This window comes from Macaca mulatta, chromosome 6 (genome assembly GCF_049350105.2).
Source record: "Macaca mulatta isolate MMU2019108-1 chromosome 6, T2T-MMU8v2.0, whole genome shotgun sequence".
Lineage (NCBI taxonomy): Eukaryota > Metazoa > Chordata > Mammalia > Primates > Cercopithecidae > Macaca > Macaca mulatta.
This window is the reverse complement of record NC_133411.1, coordinates 77,904,931-77,926,487: the sequence shown is the minus strand read 5'-3', so window position 1 is coordinate 77,926,487 and position 21,557 is coordinate 77,904,931. Positions and strand designations below refer to the sequence as shown.

Sequence of the window (21,557 nt, the reverse complement as noted above, 5' to 3'; positions counted from 1 at the left end):
AGAGATGCTGTGTGAAGTCTCTTCCAAATACTATTAGGACAATCACATTGCAGACTCCTACAGCTTTGAAATAAGGATATGCACACCTGTCAAAAACTTTTCCCCTCCCCACGAAGACAGGGTCATCTTCTGTCATCTAGGCTGGAGTATGATGGGGCGATCACAGCTTACGGCAGCCTCAACCTCCTCCTGGGCTCAAGCGATCTTCTCATGCCAGCCTGCTGAGTAACTGGGACCAAAAGCACACCCCATCACAGTTGGCTGATTTTTATTTTTTTTGTAGAGATGAGGTCTCATTATGTTGCCCAGGCTGGTCTTGAACTCCTGGGCTCAAGTGATCCTCCTACCTCGGCCTCCCAAAGTGCTGGGATTACAGGTGTAAGCCACGATACCCAGCCAATTCTTTTTTTTTTTTTTTTTTTTTTTTGAGACGGAGTCTTGCTCTGTCACCCAGGCTGGAGTGCAGTGGCCGGATCTCAGCTCACTGCAAGCTCCTCCTCTTGGGTTCACGCCAATCTCCTGCCTCAGCCTCCCAAGTAGCTGGGACTACAGGCACCCGCCACTTCGCCCGGCTAGTTTTTTGTATTTTTTAGTAGAGACGGGGTTTCACCGTATTAGCCAGGATGGTCTCGATCTCCTGACCTCATGATCCGCCCGTCTCGGCCTCCCAAAGTGCTGGGATTACAGGCTTGAGCCACCGCGCCCGGCCCAATTCTTTATTTAGTCATCTTAAAAAGACACAACAGAAATGGTATAAAATAACTTTTATTTACATAATTTATATATATACAACTGCTTTCTTTAGAACAAGAAAATTTATAAATGACATGATACTGCTTTTTCTGTCAAAGACTTCTTCAAGCAAGATAGTATACATGGTCACTTTTGTTTCAAATAACATGATGATAAACAGTGGATATTAGTATTTTTGTCATGCCTCAACCATTGACCAACAATTAGGCGTTCAAACCCTCATGCTGACCACTTGCTAAGACATAAGCGTTCAGGAGAAAAAGTCAAGAAAAGATAAAAACTTTTACTCACATCTCCATTAAGATTTGTGAAATAAATTCTTTGCAACATCTTCTTTACATGAATCAGACCTAACATAGTTCTTTCCACCATGTAAGGTAAATACACTGATTAACTTTCTCTTTTCCAAAATCAGGTTTAAGGATATAACAGTAGGATAATTTAGCTGGCTGACTTGATTCTCTAATACAATGAGTCTTTGTATTCTTTATATAGTAAGAAATTCCATCTTCCATAAAACTAGATTATAGATTAAAAAGAGACAGATGTTAAGGTTAAAAATTATATTACACAAGGATAAATAACAGTTTAATCATGGCAATCTAACTCCCAAACTAACACTAAGAGAATGAAATATTTTCAGAATACGAGTTTTAAAAACTTACATAAACAGGGTATTAAAATAGCAATGTGATTTACTACCATAATTTCTGTGACATATCAATCATGAAATAAATGCCTACTTACAATTTCCACTCCAAATTATATAGCCTCCTCTCTGACAAAATGTTATGTCATAAATTTTACTAAAAGACAATGAATAAGAAGTGCTCTAACAGCAGTAGTTTCAATAAATTAGCATTACTGTTATACCTGCTGAGACATAATTCTCTTCTATTAAGGAGCTTAAAAACTGGCCACCATTTTTTCAATATACAAACATAATTATCTAGACTCTAAAATATCTTCCCAATTGAAACACTGATCATTATATAATACAATCAACAGTTTTAACTTTTAGGCACAACTCATAACTTTAGTGACAAATAACTCATACATACAGATATCAGCACCTCAGGGTAAGAAAATTTGGGGCCTAATGCAGGGGTCAAACTAAAAGGCCAATCCAGCCACAGTCCTTCATTCAAGTACTGTCTATGGCTTCTTTCACACTGAAATTGCAGAGCTGAGTAGCTGCCACAGAGACCATCTGGCCTGCAAACCCAAAATAGTTTGCAGGAAGTTTCCAACTCCTGAGCTACTATATTATCATTCCAAGAGGCTTTTCAAATAAAATCAGGATAAATTTGCTGTTTGAGAAGTCTAATTGGAACCACTACAGATCTGCTTGGGTAGATAATAGAAATACACATGTAAATCATTAAATCTTGAAATTAAAACAAATCTTAAATTCATATTGATGATAATCATTAACTTTATAAAGCCTTATTTTCTGTTTTTAACATCACTATTATGTTCCATGCTTAAAGATCTAAGTGTTCCTTGAGAATTGAGAAAAAAACTATGAAGAAGTTGGCTTTTTAAAAACTAATATATGTCTGTGTGTGTATAAAGGAGATTGAACTTTGTATGGAAATTCTGTCTAATAAATAAAGTTGAGTTCCCCCACCCTCATGAAAATCCTGAGATTATCCAAGAAAGAAGAAAAACAGAAAAATTCACAGTACAAAGTCAATATACTAAACTGAGGGAAAAAAGGTATTCAAAACATATACACCAAACATTTTTAGTTATAGCATTTCAAATATCTTTAAAATTAAAAGAGAAAAAGGAGACAAACATAAATTTGTTAATGCCTTCCTTATCTACAATCTGAGGGGTGAAAATAGCTAAAACTGAATATCCTTTTAAATAAAAAACTTAAAAATAAATAAGCTCTTTGATGTGTCATCTTTATAAATAATTATGTTTAAATACTAGTTTTTCAATGAGGACTAATGTTACATCACCATGAATTAGAAAAATATGTATTTTTTAGTCAGACAAACAGCTGATAATAGAAAAGTTCTTTAACATTTACCATACTAAAGTGAAGTTTGACAATTTGTTTTCACATATAGTCACGTGTCCCTTACTGTATGTTCTAAGAAATGCCTTGTTAGGTGATCTTGTGTGGAACAACACAGAGTGTACTTACGAACACTGAGATGGTACAGACTGCGACACACCCTACAGACTGAGGCTAGTATATCTTAGAGATTCTAGGCTACAAACCTCTACAATGTGTTACTATGCTGAATACTGTAGGCAGTTGTAACACAATAGTAGTATTTGTGTATCTAAACATATCTAAAAATAAAAAAGCAACGCGCTGTGTTATGTTGGCTATAATGTCACTAGTTGATAGGAATTTTTTATCTCCATTTTAATCGTATGGGACCACTGTCATATATGTGGTCCGCTGTTGACTGAAACATTATCATGTGATACATGACTGTACACAGAAGCAACGGAAAAGGCTTCATCCTTCATCATCTCCCCCTAAAAATAAAAAATCTTCACAAAAGAAGTTGCTAAATGTTAAATACGATACAATTAACCCCCAAATCTGTCTGCATTGCAATTCATACAGACATATATCCACAGCATTCCCAAATGTCCATGTGTGCTTAGCACAGGAAGAGTCAAAATGTAAACAACATCTGTCTGAGAAAGCAGTCTCAATTGCTTGCTATTTGCAAAATGCTGAACCAATCAGAATGAGAGGAACCTCAGAAATGTTTTCCACTGATTATAAAAGCTTCAAATCAAGCTTATTAAATATTCAAAATCAACCTAAAGAAAAATAGACAGTGATATTTTGCTCTAAATACTGTTTCGTTGATGTAATTGACTCTGGAAATCCTAGACCTAATTTAAAAAAGAAAAAGACAAAAGACTGTTTTATTCTGTTTCATCCACTTCAATGAAGATATCATTGAAGAAATATTCAGAGACTGTGGTTGGCTCCCCTTGAGGGGCCCGCTTTTGGGCACTTTTATGTCCTTCTTTCAGTAAGGGCTGATCACAAGAAACCTAAAAAGGTAATAAAAATAAAGTAAAATAAAACTGTAATACATTTACATATATATGTGTGTGTGTGTATAGCAGTCTAAACTGGTATGATCTGTTTGAAAAGCAATGTGGCAATAAATACTGAGCTTTAAATATGTTCACAATCACTGACCCAAAAATTTCATTTCTATGCTGTTACATAGAGTAAATAATCCTAAATGTAGTAAGTTTTATGACTAAGATAACCTTTGTAGCATTAGTTATAATAATAAAATTGGAAGCAACTAAATATACCACACTAGATATAATTAGGTAAATCATAGTGTACCCATAGTCCATTACTTCATCCTAATTTCCATGAACAATTTTAATAAAGAAAAATACAGTTAAATCTGTCACTAAATGATTAAAGTAAAAATACTTCAATTAGTTGCATAAGAATAGACAGACCCGGCTGGGCGCGGTGGCTCACGCCTGTAATCCCAGCACTTTGGGAGGCCGAGACGAGCGGATCACGAGGTCAGGAGATCGAGACCATCCTGGCTAACACGGTGAAACCCCGTCTCTACTAAAAAATACAAAAAACTAGCCAGGCGAGGTGGTGGGCGCCTGTAGTCCCAGCTACTCAGGAGGCTGAGGCAGGAGAATGGCGTGAACCCGGGAGGCGGAGCTTGCAGTGAGCTGAGATCCGGCAACCGCACTACAGCCTGGGCGACAGAGCAAGCCTCCATCACATTAAAAAAAAAAAAAAAAAAAAAAATAGACCCATGAAACAAAACAGCACCTAAAGATAACATATCAAAGATACCTTATCAGAAATTAGCATACTTGGCCGGGCGCGGTGGCTCAAGCCTGTAATCCCAGCACTTTGGGAGGCCGAGACGGGCGGATCACGAGGTCAGGAGATCGAGACCATCCTGGTTAACACGGTGAAACCCCGTCTCTACTAAAAAATACAAAAAACTAGCCGGGCGAGGTGGCGGGCGCCTGTAGTCCCAGCTACTCGGGAGGCTGAGGCAGGAGAATGGCGTGAACCCGGGAGGCGGAGCTTGCAGTGAGCTGAGATCCGGCCACTGCACTCCAGCCTGGGTGACAGAGCGAGACTCCGTCTCAAAAAAAAAAAAAAAAAAAAAAAAAAAGAAATTAGCATACTTACAAATCTATAAACAAATTAAGAGAGCATGGTATTGGCACGGGAATGACAGATTTATCAATGAAACAGAAGACTAGAAATAACCCCAATATATATACAGAAACTTAGCATCTGATAAAAGTGCTATATCAAAAACAGTTATTATATTATTAAATAAATGATGTTGGACAACTATATAACCATCTCAGGGGGAAAAAAGTCAGACCTATAGCTTACCAAAACAAATTCTAGATGGATCAAAAGATTTAAATATAAAAGTATTTTTTAAAAAACTCTACTGTAAAAAATGCCATGGAAAAACACTTTTATAATTCTGGACGGAGGTAGGTGGGGAAGGGTATCTTTTTATTTATTTATTTATTTCAAGACAAAGCCAGGCTGTAGTGCAATGGGATGATCTCAGCTCACTGCAACCTCCAACTCCCGGATTCAAGCAATTCTCTTAGCTCAGCCTCCCGAGTAGCTGGGACTACACGCGCATGCCACTATGCCTGACTAAATTTTGTATTTTTGATAGAGACGGAGTTTTGCCATGTTGGCCAGGCTGGTTTCAAACTCCTCACCTCAGGTGATCCGCCCGCCTTGGCCTCCCAAAGTGCTAGGATTACAGGTGTGAGCCACTGCACCCAGCTGGGAAGAGTACCTTTTTAAACTACCTGAAAGCAGAAAGCTATAAAAGATTGACAAATTAATCTAAACAGAAATAAAAAATGTCTGCTTGGCAAAAACCACCATACACAAAATCAAAAGACAAATGACATACAGAGAAAAAAAAATTGCAGTCTTTATCACAAAGGGCCTTTTCCCCTGAATATAATAACTACTACAGGACAGGTGCAGTGGCTCATGCCTATAATTCCAACACTATGGGAGGCGAGGCGAGCAGATGGCTTGAGGCCAGGCATTTGAGACCAGCCTGGCCAACATGGCGAAATCCCGTCTCTACTAAAGATACAAAACTTAGCTGGGTGTTGTGGCATGCATCTGTAATCTCAGCTGCTCGAGAGGCTGAGACAGGAGAATCACTTGAACCCAGGAGATGCAGGTTGCAGTGAGCCAAGATCACGCCACTGCACTACAGCCTGGGTGACAGAGTGAGTGAGACTCTGTCTCAAAACAAAACAACAACAACAAAAAAACTCACAACTTTGGTAATGATAAGCAAGACTGATAAAATCTATGATCTCAGAAAATAATTCTAACAAATAATACAAAATGTTTAAAAAAGTTTAAAGATATTCTTTACAAAAGTACCCCTTTCAAAGGCTCATGCTATTCAATAGATGCTCACCAGCCTCTTCTATGTTGAGATCTTAAGTCACCCCAATATTTTTACAAAGTCTTTGATACAGGTTTACAGATTTTTCCATCCCAATACTTGCCATTGGATAGCTTCAGGAGACATAGAAATGAAACATGTGAACAAATTCTAGTTTTACAGTTCCTTAAATTCTTGTGGGTGTCAGCACTGCTTCCTTTTGCTTCCACAAGTCAGAAGGGTCTCTAGATTAAAGGAATGGCTATTAAGTGTCCATTTATGGTTAGTTCAACGGCTCTGTACTAACTTAACTGTAACTTCCTGACTCAACACCTTTTCTTCTTCCATTATGGAGGAACACGATGGAGAGAAGGATGGGAGTTGCCCTAAAATAATTTCTGACATCAAATAAAAATAACAAATTACTATGTTTTCCCTAGTCGAATCTCATAACCAACCCATCTCATACAAACAATAAAATACAGTAGTTATCACATACCTGAGTTGCTGAGCTGCTAATATTCTTAGATTGAGTATTAATAACACTTGGAGATGGAAGCGGATCAGAGGAATCTTGATTTTTTTTCTGGCTTTCATTGAATGGATTAGATCTTTTCAATTTCTGTCTTAATGCAGGTATAAGAGGTTTTAGGCGTTTCTTACTATGGACCTGCATAGGTTCGTCAGACTCCAAACTATTCTTTGAACATATTAAAGATAAAAATCCCAGGGGTCTTCTGCCAGGTCTAGAAATACAAATGTAAAGATAGATAGTCAAGAATATCCAGGAAGACACATTCCTTTGTTTTTTTTTTTCTTTTGAGACACAGTCTCACTCTGTCACCCAGGCTGGAGTGCAGTGACACGATCTCGACTCACTGCAACCTCCACCCCTCGGGTCCAAGATATTCTCCTGCCTCAGCCTCCCAAGTAGCTGTAGTAGAGACGGAGTTTCACCATGTTGGTCATGCTGGTCTCGAACTCCTGACCTCGTGATCTTCTCACCTCAGCCTCCCAAAGTGCTGGGATTACAGGCGTGAGCCACTGTGCCCGGCCAAGACACATCCTTAATAACTGCTTCTGCTTCGCAAGGCTAAGGTGGGAGGACCGCTTAAGGCTAGGAGCTCAAGAACAGCTTACACAAAATTAGCAGGACCCTGGTCTCTAGAACATCTCTAGCATTCAAATCACTTGGTGATCTTATTAAAAAGAAGATTCGCACAGTTGGTAGTGGGCATGGCCTGAGTTCTGCATTTTAACAAGTGTTCTCAAATGATGTCCATACTGCTGTTGTCAGGACTACACTTTGAGTAGCAAGGCTGTGGAACAGTGGTCAGCATGGTATGCTCTACAGGCCATATGCAGTCCCCGACCCAATTCTGTGAGTACGTTTTACTGGAACACAGCTATGTTCATTTGTTTACATATGGTCTGTGGTTGCTTTTGTGCTGTAATTGCAGAGTTGAATAGCTGTTAACAGAGACCATATGGCTCCCAAAGCCTAAAATATGTACAAATGCCATTTTACAAAAAATGCTGACTTCTGTTCTAGAACACTGCTTCTCAACCTGTTTTAATCCCAGCTCTCATGATGGTTCCCTCATTTTATTTATTTTTTCTTCCTTTTTGTTTTCTTGAGACGGAATTTCACTCTTGTTACCCAGGCTGTAGTGCAATGGCACAATCTTGGCTCACCACAACCTCCACCTCCTGAGTTCAAGCGATTCTCCTGCCTCAGCCTCCTGAGTGGCTGGGATTATAGGCATGTGCCACTATGCCCAGCTAATTTTGTATTTTTAGTAGAGATGGGGCTTCTCCATGTTGGTTAGGCTGGTCTGGAACTCCCAACCTCAGGTGATCCGCCCACCTCAGCCTCCCAAAGTGCTGGGATTACAGGCATAAGCCACCACACCCAGCCTTTTTTTCCTTTTTTCAGAGACCGGTCTGGCTATGTTGCTCAGGCTGGAGTGCAGTGGCTATTCGCAGGCACAATCATAGCTCACTGCAATCTCAAACTCCGGCCTCAGCCTCCTGGGTAGCTGGGATTACAGGCATGTGCCACTGTACCTGGGAATCATTCTATTTTCAGCGCATCTCTAAGGCCAGAAGAGATACTACTGAGCTTTACTTCCAATAATTTAGATAACAAAAACAACAGATCTATTAAGTATGTCTTTTAAGCTACATGTGTCCTTTCCCCCAACCCTTCCTCTTAGTGGAGACTAGTGCATGTTCCCCCACCTCCTTCAATTCAGCAACACCACGTTAATCTTCTGGATGCTGCTGACAAGCCAATAATTATTGATAACCATTGTTTCTAGAATATGAGAAAAATGTGAGAGAAGTTGGCTTTTGCTTAAATTCCAACACTTATTCTTATGGACAGAAAGCCATAATTTACCTCTTTGGTTTGTTACAAGGGAGAAAACTGACACATTATTTGAGACTTCAATAAAACAACGTCTGATGTCAGCATCCATATATATGTGCATTAGTAGCTACTGCACATGGTGGAATATGTAATGTAATGAATATGTAATGATCAAAATAACCATGAACAATCTAAAAAAATAAGTGTATAAAACATTCTAAAGATTTTCTATCTAAAACAAAGTTTCAGCACTTAAATTTAAGCTCTTATTGTACAAAACGTTTATCTGCAATATTACTGTATTTCCTTGGCTGAAACTTCTTCCTTTACATTACTGATGGAGCAATATGTTTATTAAACACCATCCTTAGTACTGGATCTAATCTTGATATATATATATATATATATCTGTTCTGTATAGGTTATATTTATTAAGACAGAGAGCACAACACTTATTAAATATGTTTTCATGGTACCTGGATAATGGGGCTTTAGAAGATGATGTTCTGTTATCCATTTGCTCAGACTTAGGAGCAGCATCAGTTCTTTCTTCCTTATCAGACACAATCATTTCATCCTGAGGTAACTGAGGCACATTCTTGTCTATGCATGCATCAGGAGATCTAGATCCTCTACTCTGAAAAGCTGGTTCAACTTGCTGTCTTTGAGGTTCTGGAGTTGTCAGTGTGCTTCCCGAGGTAGGAAAAATATCTTGTCCTTTGTGAGACTCCCCTTCAAAAAAAAGACCAAATGGAAAGCAAGGATATTGATGTTAATACATTCCATGTAATCCCAAACTTTGACCAAGAAACCCATGGTATTCTATAATAAACCTACCCTATTAAGACTAAGCTAAATTATCATTAGTGGAGTTATCTGGATTATTATTATTATAATTGGTTAAAAGGTATGCTACAGCTTCTGCATTCAGAAACAAAATAGTTGTATCAATATATTTTGGCTTAGAAAATCTTCTCCCAGAAATATTTCTTGAGCAATCACAATGGGAATGATTACTTTCTAAAAAATCTAAGGTTTGTTAAAATTTAGAAACCAAACCAATCCAAAATATAGGTGGTAACTCAGGTACCTGTGGTCTCCTGAAAAGTAAAACCTACAGACTCTCAAATACTCAAGTTTAGCTAAAGAATTCTCTTTCCTTAACTAAATAGCAGACAAAACCAAAGTAGCCAAGGATTAGGACAAAATAACTAAAGCTTTCTTACTCAATAAAAAAACCTGTTTTCCCTCAGTATAGCTAAGGCCTTGTTCTCAAAGAGAGCGCTTTAGCTCTGTGAAGGGAGAATGAGGTTGATAAGTACACCTGCTAAAAGAAACAACCTAATTAAAGACAGCATATAACAAATTCACTAACACTTCACTGTATTGTAGTTTGCTTAATGCTTTTATTGGAGAGCAGATGGATGGGAGCAATCTTAGAACATCTCTAGAGGCTGTAAACTGTAACCATATTACAGTATCACAGTCAAAGTTGGGACAATTAAGTCTAAGACCGTATTAACATTATAAGAGTTTTTTTGTTTTTGTTTTTTTGAAACAGAGTCTTGCTCTGTCACCCAGGCTGGAGTGCAGTGGCATGATCTCGGTTCACTGCAACCTCTGCCTCCCGGGTTCAAGCAATTCTCTCGCCTTAGCCTCCTGAGTAGCTGGGATTACAGGCATGCACCACCACGTCTAACTAATGTTTGTATTTTTAGTAGAGACAGTGTTTCACCATGTTGTCCAGGCTGCTCCCGAACTTCTGACCTCAAGTGACCCACTCACCTTGGCCTCCCAAAGTGCTGGGATTACAGGTGTGAGCCACTACGCTCGCTACGCTCAGCCCATTAAATGTGTGGGTTTTTTGGTTTTGTTTTGTTTCTGAGACAGAGTTTCGCTCTTGTGGCCCAGGCTGGAGTGCAATGGTGTAATCTCAGCTCACCGCAACCTCTGCCTCCCAGGTTCAAGTGATTCTCCTGCCTCAGCCTGCCCAGTAGCTGGGATTACAGGTGCCTGCCACCACGCCCAGCTAATTTTTGCATTTTTAGCAGAGAGGAGGTTTTGCCATGTTGGCCAGGCTGGTCTCCAACTCCTGACCTCAGATCATCCACCTGCCTTGGCCTCCCAAAGTGCTGGGATTACAGGCGTGAGCCACCACCCTCAGTCAAGTATTTTTTGTTTGTTTTTTGAGACAGAGTTTTGCTCTGTCACCCAGGCTGGAGTGCAGTGGCATGATCTTGGCTTGCCGCAACCTCCATCTCCCAGGTTCAAGCAATTTCCTGCCTCAGCCTCCCAAGTAGCTAGGATTACAGACGCCCACCACCAGGCCTGGCTAATTTTTTGTATTTTTAGTAGAGATGGGGTTTCGCCATGTTGGCCAGGCTGGTCTTGAATTCCTGACCTCAGGTTATCCACCCACCTCAGCCTCCCAAAGTGCTGGGATTACAGGCATGAGCCCCTGCGCCTGGCCCATTATTAAGTGTTTTTAAAGAACCAGAACCATCATAGGTTATCAAACCCTTCCATCTTGTAACTCTAACTCTTGTAAGATGCCATCAGCAACATTTTTATTCTTGAGTGCCATTGTCATGGTAAAGCAGTGGCTATATGTATGAATGATAAGCCTAAGTTTGAGAGAAAAGAGAAATGATGTCATAAAAGAAATGAAAAATAAAGAGTTGTACAAAACACAGGATAAATGTGACTAGCGCCTTTAGTCATGAGGGAAATAGACCCTAAGTGGTTTAATGTCCCACAGAAATTTTAGATTCCTATAAAAATAGAAGACTCTAAGATCTTTTCAGCTTCCGTAGGTGGCTTAAGCCTGAAAAGATCTCTAGAACAAAACTAATTTTCCGGGTAAAGAACCTATTATGAATGCCATTATAGGCCACAGGTGGTGGCTAATGCTTATGATCCCAGCACTTTGGGAGGCTGGGGCAGGCAGACTGCTTGAGGCCAGGAGTTCAAGACCAGCATGGGCAACATGGCAAAACCCTCTCTCTACAAAAGTACATTCAAGACCAGGCTGGGCAACATGGCGAAACTCTGTCTCTATAAAAAATACAAAAATTCCGAGGCGGGCAGATCAGGAGGTCAGGAGATTGAGACCATCCTGGCTAATATGGTGAAACCCTGTCTCTACTAAAAATACAAAAAATTAGCCTGGCGTGGTGGGGGCGCCTGTAGTCCCAGCTACTAGGGAGGCTGAGGCGGGAGAATGGCATAAACCCGGGAGGTGGAGGTTGCAGTGAGCCGAGATCACGCCACTGCACTCCAGCCTGGGCAACAGAGCAAGACTCCATCTCAAAAAAAAAAAAAAAAATTAGCTGGGCATAGTAGCACATGCCTGTAGTCCCAGCTAGTTAGGAGGCTGAGGTGGGAGGATTGCTTGAGCCTGAGAGGTGGAGGCTGCAGTAAGCTGTGATTGTGTCGCTGCACTTCAGCCTGGGTGACAGAGTGAGATCCTGTCTCGCGGTGGGGGGGTGGGGAAAGCCCTTACAATCAGCTAACTCCTAAAATGTAGTTATTGAGCTTATATAGAAAATACTTGTAGCCACATAGTCTTCAACTGATGACAGGATGAAAAGAGCTTCTTTTGCCTACCAAACTGCCAAATCCAAGGCCTTTGCAGGAAAGAAGTGCTAATAATACAAGTATTACTCTTACAGAAAAGTAATATTCAGTTTCAATCTCATATTTGAACAAGGTATATCCCAAATAATCAGGAGTATTTAGCAAAATGCAATCATGTTAAAATGTATCTCACCTGTTTCCTCAAAAACATTTGTTAATTCCTTTGAGTGCACCTGTTTTAAGAAAATTTACAAAAAAATTTAGAAATCTATTTATCAAGTAAAACTGAAGTTAATTTTATTTCCTTTTTTTCTTTAAGTAAAGAAACCATGTTATCTCCCAAAAAGCTCTTACAGGAAGTCTACTAAACATTTATGGCAAAAATATTGCTACTATTTTAAAGTGTTCCAGAGCCCACTGGAAGAGAAAAAGCTGCTAAATGCCTTTTATAATCAGTTTCAATATCAGTGCAAAAGTATCAAAGAAATAGTACAAGCAGCACATCAAAAGACTACTACATCACAAACTTCCATTGTTTATTACGTGGGATGCTAGCTTTTAGATTGCAATAGTTATATTTTATAGTGTTAAGAAAATATCTATTCCATTTTATAAGTTTTTTCCAGGAATGAATATTATTGGGTACCTTTTCTGTAAATAGAGATGATTTTTCTCCTCAGATCTATTGGTTTGTATTAGATTTCATAATGTCAGATCATCTTTGCATTCTTTGCATATTCACACCACTGTATAACTATCATTTTTAAAATGGCATATCATCGTCTGGTGACCTAGTTTTGTACTTAGTAAAGTACTATGGTCTTTTATCCATGTCATTAAGGATATTTTTAAAACAAAACAAAATAATGTCTGCATGGAATGCTGATAAATTATCAAAACTGGATGACTGGCACATGGGGACATATTATACCCAGTCTATCTTTTAATATGTCTGGAAATGTTCATATAAAAAGTTAATTCAAAAGTTCTGCATGAGAAAACAACAACAAAGAAAGCAGAGTCAAGAGACAAATGACGAACTGGGAAAAAAGATTTGCACCTCATTACCACAGACATATATAACAGAGTTCTGCCAGTTCTATAAGAAAAAGATCAATAATCTAATTGAAAAATGGGTAAAGGAAAAGTCAGTTCATAGAAAAGGAAATATACATGGCTCCTAAGCATATGAAAAGATGTTCAATCTTACTCATAACAAGAGAAAATAAAACAATTCTGGGATATGCCATTTTTTGACTCACCAAATATATAAAAGTACATTTGCTCTTTGTCAACTATTAATCAAGAACTATTGGTCTTTAACTTTCTCTCTGAGAACACAGATTTTAAATGGTCTTTTCCATAGTGTAGTTATAAATTATGAGGCATACTAGGTGAGTACAAAAATAAGAGGGTACTAGGAAACCTACAACATAGAGGTTGGTGATTGAATTTGCATGGTCTGGCCGGACTTCCCTGAGGCAGCGATGACTGAACTAAAGAAGTTTGTATGTTTTTCAAGGGAATGTTGCACACACAAGGTACATCAAATGAAGTGTCCTGGGACATTTAAGGAATTGAAAGATGGCCAATGTGGCCAGAAAGTGAGGCAGAAGCTGGCATAAAATGAGACTAGAGACGAAAATCAGCAAGACAATACGGGGCACTAAACACTATGGTTTTACTCCTAAAAGTAATGGGTAGCTTTAAGCATGATGATGATGATACTAGTATTACCATTTTACGCATTAGGAAACCTGATCAGAGAGACAGGTGAAGTATCTTGCCTAAGGTGTTTCAACTACTAGGTGGTAGAGCCAAGATCCAGACATATATAATGCTTTTGGTCTTATTTTTAGCCACCAATACAGAGCTGGGAATACGTTTCTTGATTACTCTCCATCAATTTTCATTTATCACTGGTTAAAAGTGATAATCCAAAACCAGTTTTACTTGAATAACTTATGATGATAAATGTCAGAACTAACTTTATACATATCTAAAAGTTTAAAGAGAATAAAGGGAAAAATAGAAACAGATCTGTTGCAATATGGCCATCTTACTTAATGATTCTACCTTACCTCAGAGGTATATTCTTGACAATCATCTCTTAAAGTGAGCAAACATTTTTTGGCAGGAGGAATGTGGTCATTTTCATCAAGCCTGCATTTAAATCTCTTCCTAGATATAAGATCCAAATTATCAGGAGGCTTTTTAGAATTATCTCTTCCAGAAATAGATAAACCCACGGCATCCTGACCAACTGAAGTTGCTGGTAAACAAATACTGCATAGAAAAGAAATACATATTAAATCACTGAATTAGAAGTTATTTAATACTTTTTTTTTTAATGATCCTAGAAATCCTTTCAATAACAAGGTTAAAGGCTGAGGTATTCCAATGAAAATTCCAATAAAACCAAAAAACTCCAAACTAACAAAGAGATACATGGCCATGGCCACAAAAATGCTATTAATAGTTTTGAGCTCCATTCATACTTAAAGGCTTATAACTTAAATTCCATAATATTGAATTAAATCTGAATATTTAATAGTATTTTCCCTGATTGTAAAGTTAAACGTTTAACCTAAAATGTCCCTTCTAGTCCAGGCGCAGCGGCTCACGCCTGTAATCCCAACACTTTGGGAGGCCAAGGCAGGTGTATTACCTGAGGTCAGGAGTTTAAGACCAGCCTGGTCAACATGGCGAAACCTCATCTCTACTAAAAACACAAAAAATTAGCCAGGTGTGGTGGCACACACCTATAGTCCCGGCTACTTGGGAGACTTAGGCACGAGAATTACTTGAACTCAGGAGGCGGAGGTTACAGTGAGCTGAGATCACACCACTGCACTCCACCTGGGTGACAGAGCAAGACTCTTGTCTCCAAAAATAAAAATATAAAAGTCTTCAATTTCTAATGCTACACTATGGACAATTATCTTAATTAATGGTGGTTAAGATACAACTTACTTCCAAAATAAAGAATTAAGAGTATCAAAAAATAAAAATAAAAAAAAATAAGAGTATCAGGAATAGCTGGACACAGTGGCTCATGCCTGTAATCTCAGCACTTTGGGAGGCCAAAGTGGGAGGAATGCATGAGGCCAGGAATTCGAGACAAGCCTGGGTACCAGAGCAAGACTCCACCTCTGGAAAAAAAAAAAAAAAATGTTTAAATTAGCCAAGCACTGTGGTGCGCACCTGTAGCTGAGAAGCTACTTGAAAGGCTGGGGCAGGAGGATCTTTTTTTCTTTTTTCTCACTCTATCACCCAGGCTAGAGTGCAGTGGTGCAATCTCAGCTCACTGCAACCTCCACTTCCTGGGTTCAAGTGGTTCTCCTGCCTCCGCCTCCTGAGTAGCTGGGATTACAGGCGTATGCCACCATGCCCAGCTAATTTTTATATTTGTAGTAGTGATGGAGTTTTGCCATGTTGACCAGGCTGGTCTTCAACTCCTGACCTCAGGTGATCTTCCCACCTCGGCCTCCCAAGGAACTGAGATTAAAGGCGCAAGCCACTACATCCAGCCAGGAGGATCTCTTGAGCCCAGGAGTTCCAGGCTGCAGTGAACTATGATGGCACCACTACACTTTAGCCTGGCACTCTAGCCTAGGCACCAAAGCAAGTCCCTGTCTCTTAAGAAAAAATCTGTATTTATTACCACTGTACTATTTTCACAACTTTCTGTGAATGTATATTTCACAGTTTCATACGTGTGTGTCTATACAAAGTAACCGCACTTTTAACAGGTATCATTTTATGATCTAGACTGTTAATATTTTTAGCTTTCAAAATAACTTAATAAACAAGTTTCATACCAAACTAATACATGAAACATTTAAGTGGCATCTTTATCAGATATAAAATCTACCACATTACATTTCTTCTCTAACTTACCACATAAATGATAAATAAGATTTCCACAACAAGATAAATAAGATTTCCACAACAATAACAACTAATATTGGTGAATGGTTTGTTCAATCAATACTACTTAATTCATAAATCACTTTTCCTCCTAGCGAAAACAGTTTTGCTCATTCATTACCTCATGTCACCTCTTTCTTCAGTATTCACTGATTTGACCAATATGGGAGCTGGCAGTAAAGTGTTTGGCATGAACTGTGCAGTGGCATCAGTAAATTCTTCTACTGCATTGGTTGGAATTTCCACCAGAGTTAAAATAAAGGCTTGTTCATCTTCTCCATCTTGAGGTACATTAGCAACTAGATTCACTATTAAAGTTTAAAAGTTAGTAATAAAAAAGCTCAACTATGAAATAACAGAATATCATTAATTTATTTCATTTCTAAAAAGACAGTTTCAGGACAACTTATCACCAAGATTAAATAAATAAATGCTCCCCGCCACGACCCCCCAGCCTGAGGAAGTAAGTTCCCTCCTTTTTTTTTTGGGGGGGGAGACAGAGTCTCACTGTGTCGCCCAGGCTAAAATACAGTGGCACAATCTCGGCTCACTGCAACCTCCGCCTCCTGTGTTCAAATGATTCTCGTGCCTCAGCCTCCCAAGTAGCTGGGATTACAGGTGTGTGCCACCATGCCTGCCTAGCTTTGTACTTTTAGTAGAGACGGTGTTTTGCCATGTTGGCCAGGCTGGTCTTGAACTCCTGGCCTCAAGTGATCTGCCCACCTCAGCCTCCCAAAGTGCTGGGATTACAGGAGTGAGCCACCATGCCCGGCCCAAGAAGTAATTTCATAAAGGATAAAGGTGATATACTATGGAAAAGATTTATGACTCTGAAAAACAAAACTGATATGCAAAATGCTTCAAGGTGTTTCTATAAAACTTTTTAAATTTAAGGCCAGCATAGACTAAAATAAAACTGTTTTGTGTTTTTCCATAGTTAAAGAAGGGGTAAAAATCATACAATTAGGTTCTATGACATGTCACTGAAGCATATTATCATACCTGTTAGGTCTTGAGGATTGATTATATTCTCTTGTTGGACTTCTGGAATACTTGTTGGTGTATACTGCTATAAAAAATTAAAATGAAAGAGTGAGGTTGGCCAAGTCAATATGATATAGTGAAGAGATTAACTCAACAACATCTAACCATATATACTTTTCAAGTGTTTGAAGCTTTAGGCTGTTTCAATAAACTTTTGATTTATTTAAATATTAATACAAAGAATCCTGACTACATTGTTAAATATGTGCATTTTATGAAATGATTTTTGAAGTGACAGAATAGGGAGACCCAAACCCCACAACTTTTTCTCTACTCCCATCACACCAGCCTTTGTACTATTAGCAGGTGACATGTGAATGGAGGCAAACTGCTTTCCCTGAATCCAGTATGGTTCCCTCCAATGTTTTCCAAAAAACTGCAAACATGGTTTTTCTAAAATGCAATCCTGACTGTAATTCTCTACTGCTTAAAATCTCTTAGCTCACTACAACCTCCACCTCCTGGGCTCAAGCGATCCTCCCACCTCAACCTCCTGAGTAGTTGGGAGTACAGATGCATGCCACCACACCTGGCTAATTTTTTTAAAATTTTTTGGGGGTAGAGATGGGGTTTTGCCATGTTGCCCAGGCTGGTCCCAAACTCCTGGGCTCAAGTGATCCGCCCACCTCAGCCTCCCAAAAGTGCGGGGATTATAGGTGTAAGACACTATGCTGGGTTTCTACTGCTTAAAATCTTTTATTTTATTTTATTATTATTTTTTTGAGACAGTCTTGCTCTGTCGCCAGGCTGGAGTGCAGTGGCGCAATCTCAGCTCACTGCAGCCTCCGCCCCTCCCCGTCCTGGGTCCAAACAATCAGCCTCCCGAGTAGCTGGGACTACAGGTGCATGCCACCATGCCCAGCTAATTTTTGTATTCTTAGTACAGACGGGGTTTCACCATGTTGGCCAGCATGATCTCGATTTCTTGACCTTGTGATCCGCCTGCCTTGGCCTCCCAAAGTGCTGGGATTACAGGTGTGAGCCATTGCGCCCGGCCTGCTTAAAATCTTAAAACTCTCATTTTGCAACCAACAATGTCAATAATTCATTAAGGCAAGAATCATCAATGGATATTAAAACTACAGGGTGACAGCTTGCTGCGTTGGTCCCATTTGACAAATTACTAATACAGAATGGAAAAGATGCCACTATAATGAAGAAATCTGGCAGGTATCATTCTAGCCAAGTGATCAGTCAGCATCACCAATAATGGGACAAACTGACATCATGTGTCTCCCGATGTGATATAAAAGGAAGAACATGTCATTACCTATATAATAATCTTGCCCTAAAATATGTAAGTTGAATCTAGTAATGAGGAAGCAATTAAAAAAAAGAAATCCAGATTGTAGGCCAGCCTAGACTGTTCTAAACTTTTCTTGCTTTTTCTTTTGTGAACAAAAAGACAAGAAAAATACTCTAGATTAAAGGAAAATAAGGAGAAAGGATAATCAAATGTAATGTGAGAGCCCTGATTGGATCTTGAATTTAAGAAAAAGAAAAAAAAAGCTGGCCAGGCGCGGTGGCTCACACTTGTAATCCCAGCACTTTGGGAGGCTGAGGTAGGCAAATCATTTGAGGCCAGGAGCTCAAGACCAGCCTGGCCAACACAGCAAAACCCCATCTCTTCTAAAAATATTATGCAAAAAAATTAGTCAGGTGTGGTGGCGCACATCTTTAATCCCAGCTACTCGGGAGGCTGAAGCACAAGAATCATTTCAACCTGGGAGGCGGAGGTTGCAGTGAGCCGAGATCGTGCCACTGCACTCCAGCCTGGCTGACAGAGTAAGACTCTGTTTAAAAAAGAAAAAAGCTATAATGGACAGGATTGGGACAACTAGGGAAACTGGAATGGAAACTGTATATTACATATCACTGAGACAATGTTACATAGTGTAGTAATATTGAGTGTGACAACAGTACTGTCCTTTCTCTGTAAGAGAACTTCCTTGTCCTTATTAGATACAAGATGAGGTATTTATGGACTCAAGTTACTTTCAAATGATTCAGTTTTTTTGGTTTTTTTTTTTGAGACAGAGTCTTGTTCTGTTGCCCAGGCTGGAGTACAATGGTGCAATCTTTGGTCACTGCAACCTCCGTCTCCTGAGTTCAAGCAATTCTCACACCTCAGCCTCCCAACTAGCTGGGATTACAGGTACATGCCACCACGCCTGGCTAATTTTTGTAATGATGGGGTTTCACCTTGTTTGCCAAGCCGTTCTTGAACTCCTGACCTCAGGTGATCTGCCTGCCTCAGCCTCCCAAAATACTGGGATTACAGGCATGAGCTACTCCACCCAGCCAAGTATTTATCTATACAGATGGAGAGCAAGGCAGAGTAAAAAAACAAATGAGGCAAAGTATTAACTATTGATGAATCAAAATGAAGTGTATGGGATAATTCTTTGTAAGATTTTTGTAACTTTTCTCTAAGTTTAAAATTATTTCAAAATAAAAAGCAAAAATTAAAAAGTCAGGGTGGGGTGAGGAATCTCGTAACTTCAAATGTAACCAAACTCCTTATCAAGTCATAAAAATCCTTTTATGGTCTGTCTGCAGGTTACCTTTCTAAGTTCATCTCTAATCACTTTCTTCATTAATATTCCACTCATACTACTTACATGCTATTTCATACTTGTTTGTTCTTGGAGACAGGGTCTCACTCTGTCTCCCAGACTGGAGTGCATGGCGACCACAGCTCACTGCAGCCTCTACCTCCCAGGCTGAAGTAATCCTCCCACTTCAGCCTCCTGAGTAGCTGGGACTACAGGCAAATGCCACCATGCCTGGGTTTTTTTTTTTTTTTTTTAAATGGCATTACAGGTTTGAGCCACTGCACCTGGTCCACACCTGTTCTTTACACACACATGTTCCTTTCCCTTTAACTGGATAATGTATACATGTTCTTCAAGTCCAAGGCTTCTCTCAATTGGGGAACTTTTTAATGGAACTGTTCATGTATTGGTTATATGACTGCATAGTTATAAAAACCTGAAGAACTGTACACTAAAAAGGGTGAAGTTAGCCAGGTGCAGTGGCTCATGCCTGTAATCCCAACACTTTTGGAGGCCAACGCAGGCAGATCACTTGAAGCCAGGAGTTCAAGACCAGCCTGGCCAATATGGCGAACCCCGTCTCTACTAAAAATACAAAACCTAGCTAGCTGTGGTGACACATGCCTGTAGTCCCAGCTACTTGGCAGGCTGAGGCAGAAGAATCTGTTGAACCTGGGAGGCAGAGGCTGCAGTGAGCTGAGATCATACCACTGCACTCCAGCCTGGGCAACAGACCAAGACTGTCTCAAAAAAAAGAAATAAAGAAAAACGAACATAAGAGGTGAAGTGTATTGTATGTAAATTATACCTTTTCATTTATTTATTTTTTTTAATGGAGGGAAACACCTTGCTATCCCTTATTATATTGTACATTCTTTTACCTCTGGCACAGGAAGTATAAGCACACTGTCTCCTTTAGAGTCTTTTATCTGGGCCTTTTCAACAGAATTTTCACCAAGACCCCTATCCAAACCAAGTGTGCAGGGCCCTCTCTCAGAGGAAGCAACTGGAGCAACTGACAACATGTGAACCTCCTGAGAGCTCTCTTCTTGATTTTCATTTCTGAAAGAGAGTTAAGAATGCATATCATTTGAAATTGGGCACATCATGGAATTATTTTTAGAGCTACGTGTGTAAAAGATCATCTGATTCAATGGTTTTCAAACTTTTAAAATATATTTAATGCAACAGAACTTCTTTTTCAAATTCTTAGAGTCACAACTTAAGGCTATCGCTGAAACAATATAAACTGAATCTCAGAATCCCTTCCCTCTTTTACCTTTCAGTTAGGTTTACTTCTGGAGAAATACTGGTCCCTTTGATACCATGTACACATGCCAATTTGCTCTGATCCTTATTCTCTGCTGTTGTAACTGGTCCGACGTTTTTATTTTCCAATTCTGTTGCTTTGGAAGCACTTTTCTCTGTTTCTTAAACAAAAAGCAGACTTACGATACAGACCAAAATAATACAGCTAAAATCCCTCTATTAGAAACATATACCCTCTTAAAAGGAAGATCCCTATACTGTGACTCTTCCAAACTTCTCTCATTCCACAAATCAGGCTTACACACACGGCAGAAAGTCCTGGCTAATAGATTTTTGAACAGTAAAACAGATGATTAATAAATCATGTTCTGCAAATAGTTCACTCCTGGCTGCCACGATAATTGTATCCTCACTTTATAGTACTAGCATCAATAATTAGACACTCAACATACAAAAGAGACTTAGAGGTGGGTACGCGGAGGTTTGGCTAGTTCCACTTTAGAGGAAGTCTTCAGGAAGGAGCTGCACTGCAAAGAATAGCATCACAAATGGGGGAAAAAGAGATTTCTACATAGAAGAGGTAATTTGATCCTGCATGTCGGCAGAGGTTTTAGAAAAGGTGACCTCTCATGG

The 21,557-nt window shown here is 39.3% G+C and overlaps 1 protein-coding gene across 6 annotated transcripts in view; it reads right to left on the bottom strand.

The window, feature by feature from the left end:
- Positions 1-749: 749 nt before the first annotated feature.
- BDP1 (B double prime 1, subunit of RNA polymerase III transcription initiation factor IIIB) overlaps positions 750-21,557 on the bottom strand; it is a 114,838-nt gene continuing 94,030 nt past the window's right edge. For 2 of the 6 annotated variants that reach the window (XM_015140253.3, XM_015140254.3), the window contains exons 31-39: positions 20,935-21,085; positions 20,537-20,717; positions 17,059-17,125; positions 16,178-16,364; positions 14,208-14,412; positions 12,320-12,359; positions 9,027-9,282; positions 6,679-6,925; positions 750-3,789 (exon numbers count right to left, since the gene is read on the bottom strand). In XM_015140253.3, coding sequence (XP_014995739.3) covers positions 3,658-3,789; positions 6,679-6,925; positions 9,027-9,282; positions 12,320-12,359; positions 14,208-14,412; positions 16,178-16,364; positions 17,059-17,125; positions 20,537-20,717; positions 20,935-21,085 — 1,466 coding nt within the window. In that variant the 3' untranslated portion in view covers positions 750-3,657. Of the gene's footprint in view, positions 3,790-6,303; positions 6,425-6,678; positions 6,926-9,026; positions 9,283-12,319; positions 12,360-14,207; positions 14,413-16,177; positions 16,365-17,058; positions 17,126-20,536; positions 20,718-20,934; positions 21,086-21,557 lie in introns of all 6 variants that reach the window. The other 4 variants (XR_013418373.1, XR_013418374.1, XM_002804409.4 and 1 more) reach the window with 4 other exon arrangements.